Source organism: Zeus faber, assembly GCF_960531495.2.
Source record: "Zeus faber genome assembly, chromosome: 11".
Classification (NCBI taxonomy): domain Eukaryota; kingdom Metazoa; phylum Chordata; class Actinopteri; order Zeiformes; family Zeidae; genus Zeus; species Zeus faber.
Window position 1 is genome coordinate 16140952 of NC_137205.1, and position 11505 is coordinate 16152456.

The 11505-nt window shown below is 45.1% G+C and overlaps 1 protein-coding gene across 1 annotated transcript; it reads right to left on the reverse strand.

Moving 5' to 3' along the window:
• Positions 1-2460: 2460 nt before the first annotated feature.
• tfap4 (transcription factor AP-4 (activating enhancer binding protein 4)) lies at positions 2461-8538 on the reverse strand (the record flags this gene model as incomplete). Its single annotated transcript, XM_080010012.1, has 7 exons — positions 2461-2628; positions 3491-3658; positions 4390-4497; positions 5697-5867; positions 6098-6196; positions 6309-6474; positions 8450-8538. The coding sequence occupies 7 exons, from the start codon at positions 8536-8538 to the stop codon at positions 2461-2463; spliced, it is 969 nt and encodes a 322-aa protein (XP_079866138.1).
• Positions 8539-11505: the final 2967 nt, after the last annotated feature.

Genomic DNA, 11505 nt, shown 5'->3' on the forward strand with positions numbered 1-11505 from the left:
ACAAAAACAAAATAAACTAAAATAGCTTGTTGACGATCCTGCACACTGACAGGTCAAACAGAAAGGGAAGGGAAGAGGAGTATAAAAACAAGTGCGGGAGGGAGAAGTGGCGGAAAAAAAAACCCCAAAACAGGACGATAGTGAATAAACGAAACGCAAAAGGAGGGGAAGTCACAAGACACGGGGGCGTGGTGGGGAAATGCGACGACTGTGGTGTGAGGGGTGGGGACAGAGCTGTGTTCTTTAGACTGAAGAGCTTCTGCTGAATTGAGGGGGGGGGGGGTTACAAAAAAAAGGCTGCCTTGTGTCGTACAGTAAGTGCTTTCTCAAGATGGCCAATATGTCCGATGCGTCCACATCCCGCGCCCCCACACACAACCGTTCCTGACAGACGTGGAATCACCAAAGTGCTCGCCTTCAGCGAAAGGAAATACAAATTTTTCGATACAGATACTCAACGCGACACAGCCGGGATAGCTTTCCGTTTTGAGTTCACTGGGATCCGTGTTTTAAAGGCTACACCCATGTTCAGACGTACACATCTGTCCAGCAGTTCTACATTCCAAACCGTATCAAGGAAAAAACTGGCGATCATAACCGTGAACTTCCCACCGGTCAATTCATTTCCAAACATCAACATCTGTTTGTTTGGCTGTTGTTGTTTTTTTTGTTTGTTTGTTTTCTCCAAAATGAACACCCAAAGGGGGGAAGAAAAGTCCAAATTGGATCATATTTTTCAAACATTTGGAACTTTGGGTAGGAAAGACACGGAGCGCAAGATTAGAACAGAACAAAGACAAAAAAAAAAAAAAGAAAAAAAAGCTTGACATCAATATGATTTGCAATTCCAAATGTTAACCCAGGCTGGTCGCAACGGAGCACAAGAGGGATTCCAATGAGTGTCCTCGCGGCCTGGGGTCAAGGGTTTTAAGGCTGGCCTCACATCCGTCAGTCAACAATGGAGTTGAAAACATACACCGTACACACAAACAAACGGAACATTTCATGGTTCTCTCTTGCCTAATTGGGCACAAGACAAAAAAGTAACAACAAAACAAGGACATAAAGGGTTACTTGAGGAAATGCATAGAGCATGTGAACGTGGTGCGGTCAAACTTTTCCTTTAACTGATAATATTTCATTGACCGTTTAAAGACTCTAGTACTCGCGGTATACTTTCTGAGCTGAATGAAACCAGCTCCGTACAATTGATCAAACCAACCAACTGATTGGTCTTAATAGGTTGTGTAGATTGTGTTTTGGGCACAAATGGAGGACGGTGCGGCTGCAGGACTGCCAGAGTCCGGGCACCATCCCACCCTGAAAAACAAACAAACAAAAAAAAACAACAAAAACACACAACTTAATGACACACACACCATCCCTCTAGTGGGTGTCACTTAAAAGTACCCACACATCCAAGGTGTGTGTGTGGATTTGGGGGAGGTTAAAGCAGCAATAATTTGTCAGGCCCGGAGTGATGGGACAAGCATGCACACATGTATAAATGGGAACACTGGGAACCCAGCCCAGTAAAATGGCAACAAAACAAAGAAAAAACAAAAAAGAAAAACAAAACAAAACAAAAGAGAAAAAACCTCAGATGAACAGAAGAGGGAAATTTAAGTGCACCTTCTGTCTCTCTCCCTCTGATCCCCGCTTAGCTTCATGTTCCTATGAGCACCAGTCAGCTATGCAAACAGCTTTTAGTCACTCCCCCCAAAACCCGCTCCCCAGAAGGAAGGCAGCCTCCCGACTCAAGGCGGTAAAAAAACGGAGTTTGACGCTTCCGTTCGTGGAGCCAGAGTGAGTCTTTTCGGACCACAGTGTCTCTCCAGCGGTGTGTGTACGTGGTGCAGCCAGGGGGGAAAAGGGGTTTGAGGCCAAGATCGAACCGGGGGAAAAAGAAAAAAAGAAAATCTACCTGTGTTGAGGGATCAACCGAAATGGAGCAGTTGTGGTGCTCTGTGTGTGTGTGTGTGTGTGTGTGTGTGTGTGTGTGTGTGTGTGTGTGTGTATGTGTGTGTGTGTGTGTGTGTGTGTATATGTATGTATGTGTGTGTGGTGGTAGTGGAGAGGGGTGGTGGTGGTGGTGAAGAGCTTATAAATGGAAAATATTTATAGATCAGTCGGCAGAATGAGAGAACACACTCTAAAACCCCGCTGTAGACGAAGGAACGAGCGGAGGAGCGGTAGAGCGCGAGAAAAGCCTCGGAGCAAGGAGCAAGGAGCGTTTGGAGGAACATGAGTGTCTACGTGTAAACCTACTGGGGCTTCCTACCACGGTACGACATGTACGAGTGTGTAAAGAGTGCTTCGTCTACCGACCCAAAATTGTGTCCATTTGCCAAGAGTGCTGTAGGTTTATCCGCCTCACGTGGCCCCCGTAAAACGGGCCGTATACATGGGTGTATGTGTGTGGGTGTGTGTGTGTGTGTGTGTGTGAGGGTGGGGGTCCGCTCAGGGCAGCGGAGAGTCGTCGTCGTCGTCAGGGCCGTCGCTGTTTGACGCCGTGTCCGAAGCCGCGGGGTCGGAGAGGACGCGTCCGGAGGAGACGATCACGGCCCTGCGCTGGTCCTCATCCCCCACGCAGGCCCTGCCCTGGGTGCCCTCGATGTGCTGGATCGCCTGGAAGAGGGAGGAGGAGGAGGAGGAGGAGGAGGAGGAGGAGGAGGAGGAGGGCGACGTCAATGGAGGGTGACGCGTTGGAATGCAACAGCACCCTCCAGTGGCGGCTGGCGGGGACGACGTTACCTGAGAGCTTTTCACAGAATGCCGTTTTATCCACGGTCCACATATACCGTTACTAGGAAGACAATTAGCGTATAAAACAAGGCTTAACAGTCTGAATAAAAGGGAAAAAAGGATGCATCCAATTTATAAAAAGTGAAGTAGAAATAAAATAAAATTAGAAATGTGAAAATATACTGAATATACAAAATGTGATAATTATAATTAGAAATGTACTATTTAGACTCAACTGAATTGGCGTCTCTTCCATTCCAGAATAAAACATATCTCTCTGGTTTATATCATGGTGCACTGTGCCAAACATGAAAGACTTTGTTTTGTCAAAGGTACTTCATTTGTAATGTAAATCAAACTGTAATAATCTAGTTAGTACATAGTAATAAATCGCATTCATAATTTCTAACCTATGTACCGTAACAATTTATCCTGTGCATAGTATTGCATTTAGTATATTCTGTATATTTTGATATGTCTTACTATTTCCTTTTGTATTTTTTGGGCTTTTTGTATATATCTGACTAGTTTTATTTTTGCTTGACTTTTTTATACTATTTTATTATTATTATTTGTATTAAATTTGTTTTTCACTGTTAGGCTTTTTTATATGGTAATGGTCTGCAGTGAAACACACCAAACATCACCAGAGCAAATTCCTAGTATATGTAAATGTTCCTGGCGAATAAAACGGATTCTGATTCTAATTTGGCCGTATTTTGTATTTGAGCCACTGTTCTCCCACCTGAACGATGGTGTCCAGGTTCTGGCGAGATGTGGAAACCGTGTTGATCACCGAGGTGGGGCCCATGGTTACCACGGTGACGTGATGCGGCTGGGGAGTCTGGACTGGTGCGGGAACGATGACCGTGGCATGGTGGGTGGGGGCGGGAGGGGTGGAGGGGGCCAACACCTGGAAGAAAGCGAAAAAGGTACATGGTGAGAAGGGCACGTTGTTGAGCACAACACCTTGTTGAGAGCACACACAGACACACAGACACACACACACACACACACACTACCCCTCTCAGATGCACATACAGGTGTCTAATCCAGAGTTTCTAAGATATCTTCTCCTCAACCAGACATCTGGTTAAAGGCGGGATAATGTTTCTCCGTCTGCATGTAAGCCAACGTGCGCGGACGTCGTTTCGGTGATGATCGCGTGGCTGTTCGCTTTTACACTTGTATGGATTTTGTGTATACCGTTACGTGACCACTGATGATTAGTGTCACATCGAGTGAACCACAATGTACAGTAAACATAGAATGAATCTGTTGGTTTTTTTTCTCCAAACTTTATTTGAAGACTTTAGAACCAAAGGAAAACCTGGATATGCAAATAGAAATCTGCATTAAAACCTCTTCGACAAGTCGCTCTTCTATCTGAGACATAATTTATTATCTTCCATTTCAAGTGTGTATGTGTGTGTGTGTGTGTGTGTGTGTGTGTATACACAGACACAGACAGACAGACAGACAGACACACAGACAGACACACAGACAGACACACATACATACATATGAACTTCAAGGACATGGTAAGAACCCTGTAATTAGAAGCCACAACAGCCACACACCCCTCTTTGTATCGGGGGATATTCTCAGTTTTAACCTGAAAACTGTCTGAACACGGAAACCCACCAGTGGGCTGTGAGCCGGGGAGAGGCCGCCCCCCTCCGGCTGCTCGTGCACGTGTTGGGCGATCACCTTGAGCTTCTCCGGGTAGAGCTGGACATCCAGGAAACGCATCTGGTAAAAAAAATAAAATAAATAACACCCACGGAGAGAAGAGAGGGGTTGACATTTCAAATGCTTCCACTAAGGTAGTGCCTCTCGATAATTAGACATGAACTTTTCTTGTCTTTAGATGTTTTATTGACATGGAATTGAAAACTAGATAGATAGACAGACAGACAGACAGACAGATAGATAGACAGACAGACAGACAGATAGATACTTCATTCCTCCCAAAGGGCAATAACAATGTCACGGCAGCTCACAGGAACAAAATGGCAATACAAATAATAAGGCAATACAATAAAAAATGTAAAAAAATAAAATTACAATATCTGGAAATTTTGGAAAATCAACAATAAAACTTACAGTTAACTGTAACCTAACAAAAAAAGGAAAACACCATAAAAATAAACGGTCACTTTGAAAAATGAATAATGAATGACTAATAAATGAAATTATTCCATTGTTGAGCCTCTCTCTCCCTCTCAAACATGATCATGCGCGGGATGTTTGGGTTGAGTACCGAAACCACTATGGCATTGGTTTATATACAAGCTGCCGATCGAAATATCACCCTCTGGTGCTCGGAAACCACAAGCACCTTCACTAACATTATGTTTTGAAGCGTGCCATGTGAAATCCTCTGTATGACACACTTTTGGTCGAAAGCCAAACAGCAGCGGCGCTCGACAATGTCACATTATGGTCGCTTAGCCAATCATGTAAAAGAGGCGGGCCGTGTAAGTTTTCACTACCGATAAAGTCTGGTTCATACTAACTGTCAGTTATTTGTTAACATGTAATGTGTGAAAAGTCGTTGAAAAGTTATTGAGGACAAGTGGGTTTAGTTAATAAAAAAGATCTAAGATAGGATTTTTTTTTAAACAAAAATAAGAATTAAAAAAATAGGCAATCGCACCCTCTCCATAATGGAGACATTGGAGAGGGAGCAATTGCATGTGCTGTTCCTCTAAATAAAGCAAATAAAAACATTGTGTTTTTATTTTAGATGAATATCATTTTCCTCAATTTCCTTATTGGACAAAACAAAAAAGCACCATGCGTAACGGGGACACTCTCTCAGTCACCCCCCAGGTAAGGTACCACCACAAATAGAATCAAATTCATTGGTGGTTGTCCATGATGGCCCATAGTTTGGTATAAAGTACACGTATATAACAATTCAATGTGAAGTGGAAAGAGCTCCTCACCTTCTCTTCGAGGATCATTCTGACTGAGCGCTCCTTCTCGAGCTGTTGCCTCAACTCCACCATCTCCCGCCTCAAGTCGTCGGTCTTGTCGTCCTCCAGGATATCCGGCGAGCCGATCCCTTCGTCCTTCTCCTCGGCACGCCTCCTTTTTGGGGAGGAACCGCTGAACTCCTGAAGCCCGACAGAAGACATCGGTTAGTGACGGGTCCGCAGGCGGTCCAACGGCCCCGTTCCCCACCCCCAGGAACCACTCCACGAGCAAGGGACGCACGCACTTCCCAGGTTAGTACGGGCTTATTAACCTCTCGTTTGACCGATTTTGGGTGACAACACTTTGACAGGCCCAAGAAGGGCAGGTAGCATTTGACTCCAGTGTGAGATAATCTCACCGCGCTCTTTACCTGGATGAAGCGTTTGAGCTGATTGTTCTGCTGCAGCAGCCGCGTCTTCTCCTGCTCCAGGCTGAAGATGTACTCTGCTGTCTGCTGCAGGATGGCAGCCTGGAGAGAAAGAAATAAGAGCAGAGAATAACCTTTCTGCTTGAAGGTTTGAAGCAGGAGTTCAAATTAGGGACGACAAAAAATAACCACGCCCAGAGCCCAGAACCCCCACCTTGCTGAGCTTCTCTCCGTCGCTGTGTGGGATGAGGGTTTTGAGTGACTGGAAGCCGGAGTTGATGCTCTGCATGCGCCGCCGCTCGTTGCTGTTGGCGATTTCCCGCCGGATCCGCCTCTCCTGGTCCCTCGCCGTTTCCGGTGTCAGGGGAATGTTGGCCAGGCTGAGGGGGGCCAAGACCAACAAGTCACGAGGGCAGCGTGAAAGGGGGTAACCGAAGCTCACCCCAGACAACCATAACCAAATCCGGTCACGCCACCAACATATTAGAACAGAACACGGAAAGGGTGACGTGCACCTCACCTGGGAAACGTGTAAAATAAATCTAAATCACAATATGATATGGAGAACTGTGTACGCGAAACCGCTAAAAGCATCAAACAAAGTAGACAATGTGCTATATCTGCCTTATTTGGTGGAGGAGGCTACTGGGTGGACTGATTCAGCAGACTGATCCCGAGTCTTTACTTGCAGATATTACAGGACGCAGATTTCTTTGGTTGACGATATGAAGGGTGGAATACCAGTACATCAGTCTCTGGTGGAAAAGCTGGATATGTGGATATTGCAACATGAATACTGAACGCCTGCTTTCCAGGATTTAGTAAATCACGGGGAGAAACTCTTCTCTCTCCGCCTCCGATATAAGATCCAGCGCCACCATCACTCTGGGATTCATTCTGGCAAATCTCTTATCTGCACTGACTCAGCTGCCTCCACACAAACAATATTCACTTTTGGTTTCTCCCTTAGTTTGGCAATGTAAACAAGTGTTTCCCGTGACAATAAAGCCTGTCGCATTACATTGAGAGGGAGCAGGAACAACAGAACTGAATTTTTCCACTGAGTAAATGATAGAAAAAGAATCGTCGGTGACATACAACTTTAATTTAAGCATTTTTGTAATTTATCGATCGTTATCTGGTGCATCCAATTCTGTATTATGAGTGTGGATGCGTGTGTGTGTGTGTATAAATAAATAAACAAACACACACACACACACACACACATATATACATATAGAGTTAACCATTCTATTAATGATAATAGTATTATTTGTCATAATAACAATAATATTTGATTTGGTCAATAGCGTGTGTACCCGTCCTGCCTACAACTTCATGAACTACATTTCCCATCGGCCCCTGCGTAGCCCCGCCTCCCTTTCCAAAGAGGCTGCAGACGCATTGACGGGCCTTCCGAGGCACACACACCCCCCTTATTAATACGAGTACTATTAAATTCCTTGGCCGCGTCAAATGGCCCGTTTAAACAAACCACTGATAATATCGCATCTGATCGAACGACGCATTCATTTGACCCGACCACATCCACCAGTCGCCCACGGCGTCACGTTGCCGAGCTCAAATGGCACTTTTCGCTCCTTCCGCCATTACAACAATGCGACTCCGCTTCCCCTCCGCCTGCCCATGCGGCAGCATGGCAGGGCTGCGGGACGGCACGACGCAGTGTTCCGTGACACGCTACCGGCTCCTAAACGCGCCAAAAATGCCCGGCACCACGAAAAAAACAACGTCGAATCGGCCCAACTGGGACGCGGGGACGCGTGTTCCCCCAAATATGACGGGAAACGTCTGAAACCCGGGGGCACTTTCTAGCACCAGCATGGCCGCACTCCCCTCAATAACTTCTGACCCTAAATGAGGGGACGGCGACCCCCCTTTTGGCCGAATTGTTGACCGCATTACCACAAACCAATCCTGACGTTTCTGCACAGAACACAAAAAACATGTTTCCGAGAGCCGTGGGTGTGTTTCGCGGGGGGGGAACAAACGCGCCAGGGCTGCACGCAGCGCGGAGTAGCAGCGTGGTGCGTGTGTGTGTGTGTGTGTAACCACGTGGTTTGTGTTTGTTCGCCGCCAAATGTGTCGATTTATCAGCGAAATGTATTCAAACGCTACGATTACGGGAAGAAGCGGCGTGCGCGGCCGACCCCCGGCGGGTTACCGTAATAATTATTCAGTTATTTCACGGCCGTTAAAGCTCCCGCGTCTCCGTGGCGTGGTTCGTGTACACAATAACAAGAGCAGAAGCGTGTTGCCCCGGCGGCGCTGCAGTATTTACTAGTATCGGAACCACCACAACAACAACAACAAGCGATCAACTTGCATACACACCTGCACAGACCACCGATGACTTCTTTCTCCGTTTTCCTAAAATGTTGCAAGGACGGCACCTTCTGAGCGGGTACCATGAAATACTCCATGGTCGCCTGTCCAGCTTTTTTCCCCCCACTCTTGGTCCCAACAATTTACACCCCCAAAAAAAATAAAATAAAAAAATAAACAAAAACAAAAACAAACCCCCCCCCCCAAAACAAAACACGCGATCCCTGTTCGCGGTTGAAGTCCCTTTTGGATCCGCGGTGTGTCGGATCGATTCTCCCGGCGGCGGCGAAGCAGAGGAGTCCTGTGTTTGGTTGTAGTAGTAGTTGTAATGTTCCTTTACTTCCAGCTGATGGGGTTCCCTCGTTGTACTGCGTGTGGCTCTCTCTCTCTCTCTCTCTCCCTCCCTCCCCCCGCTCTCTCACTCTCTTTCTCGCCCCCCCCCCCCCCCCTCTCCTCTCCCCCCCCCCCCCCCCCCCCTCTCTCCCCCTTCTCTCTCTCTCTCTCCCCCCTCGCCCTCACCCCCACCCTCCCCCCCACCCTCTGCAGCTGATCGGACGGCTTTCCAGGCGGGAAACAGCTGGTCGGGATCGCGCTGCACCCGCCGGAGCCTCTACAGACGCGGAGAGGGGACTGCATGTAAACAAAGGAGGCAACTGCTGAGCGTAAACACGGAGAACCACACGTCGGCCGACGCGTCGGATCGTAAAGCACAACAAAGTGCCGTTTTTACGAGTATATATTGTTATCATAATGGCAGTGCAACCAATCATCATTAGTGTTATTATGATTATGATGGTGATATTATTATTTTTTTTTTATATACAAAACAATTTCATACATGCATTATTGTTGTTGTTAATATTATGACCATTAGTTATTCTGTACACTGTTATTCTCATCATTTGTGTTATTCTTAGCATGAGACCTATTGACAGCACTATTATAACAGAGTTATAATTATAATTACATTACTATCGTTGTTTTCAGTACCATAGTAATATCTCCTGTACTATAGATCGATCAGTGGTGGAAGGTAACAAAGTAAAAATACTTTGACTTTTTAAGCACGTTTTGCAAGCATCTGTAATTCAGTTTCAGAGCCAATTGCTCCACTACATTTCAAAGCAAATGTGTATTCTTTTTACTCAACTATATTTCTAACACATTTTCCACACAGTAAAAATAAATGGCAGTATCCATATTTTTAATTGTATATATTTGTATATATATATATATATTTGTATTGTATATATAAATGACTATGACACCACGTATTCTGTATTTTTCTGAATTGCAATCATGATTTGCAGGGGAAAGAAAGGTACAGTCTGTTTCTTATGCCGTATTATAGGTTATATTGTATCAGGGTACTGAATATTACTAGTGCTTTTGATACTTTGAGCACATTTAACAGCAGGTACTTACATATTTTCACTTTAGAAGAATTTACAATTTGGCACTTCAGTCATTGCGTCAGGCAGGATAAACTGAAAGGGAGAAATTGACCTTTTGCACCCGGAATTGTTAACCCTCACACGACACATGCACAATTTAAAGTTTTCTCAGAATTGTATGTGTTGATTGAGTTCTACTTAACAATCAGTTTCATTGGGTGATGGGCTAATGTCTGACATGTGTGGTTTTGCATGCACATGAGATGCAGAGCACTGCTTGTAGTTATTTAGAGGAAGTTGTTGCCTATTTTATGCTCTTTATATATGATATTAGGAGAGCCGAGAACATGACAAATCAACTGCACGTAGACACACGAGACGAGAACCCTTTCCGGAGCTGCAAGGAAACAGCGCCACCCACTGGCCTAACGTGCCACACGCATCACAAATTGGATTCATCGTGTCAGTGAGAAACGCGCGCCTGCATGTGTGGGTGTGTGTTTATAATATGTCAATTTCCCCCCAAATCCCATGGTTGTAGATTTGGTGAAAATTGACTTGTAGCCTTTTGCTCTAATTGTAATGTAATAAATGACTGCAAGTTGTTGTCATTTTCATAATGGGATTCTTCTTTGTGCCCTGGTGGTAACAGTGAAAGATGATCGGTGTCTGGTTTAGATCCCCATTATTAGGCTACACGTGGATTTGCTTCTCTCTTCAACCTGTCATGAACATAGTAGGCCCACCACAGCCTCCAAGGGTGACATGGAGGATGCAACAGGTTAGTCAAACTCCATTCGTACATTTATACTACTATTGCTACTACCAAACGCTAGATAGGCTAGATAAGACTACACTTCATTTATCCTAGGGTGGAATCCGGTGTTACAACAACAAGACGGTTCAGGTCAAGAAAGAGATAAAAACACAAACTGAATAAAATAAAAGAGTGTACACATCTATAAACAAAAGTCAACGGTGAGCAGCCTTATGTTAACTAGTGAGTCCAACATGGGCAGCTGGCAGTTAATCCAAGTAAATTACATCAGCAATAATGTGAGGTGATAGTACTGGCAATAAACTGATATCGTAAATGTGTGTATGGCCATTGTATAATTATATATGTGTAATCTATCGATCTATCTATCTATCTATCTATCTATCTATCTATCTATCTATCTATCTATCTATCTATCTATCTATCTATCTACCTACCTACCTACCTATCTATCTATCTACCTATCTATCTATCTATCTATCTATCTATCTATCTATCTATCTATCTATCTATCTATCTATCTATCTATCTATATAGTTTAATTAGGCTATAATCAAACCCACACGTTATGCAAAACAAAGAAAACAACATAAATCTCACAACATTATTTCACATATATTATCCTATTATTATCCAGCCCAGCATTTTACCCCCAGGGTCTATTGTAATCGGGGAGCCGTGTCATCGATTACAGTAAGTGGCACATAGCACCGTCTATTTACCATTTGGAATGAAGTTATCTGAGAGGATTACGTATGTAATTCAAGTAGGCTGAACTTTCTGCTGGGGACGGGGACGGGGACGGGGACGGGCGGGGAGGGGGACGGGGACGGGCGGGGAGGGGCGGGGAGGGGCGGGGACGGGCGGGGAGGGGGACGGGGACGGGCGGGGAG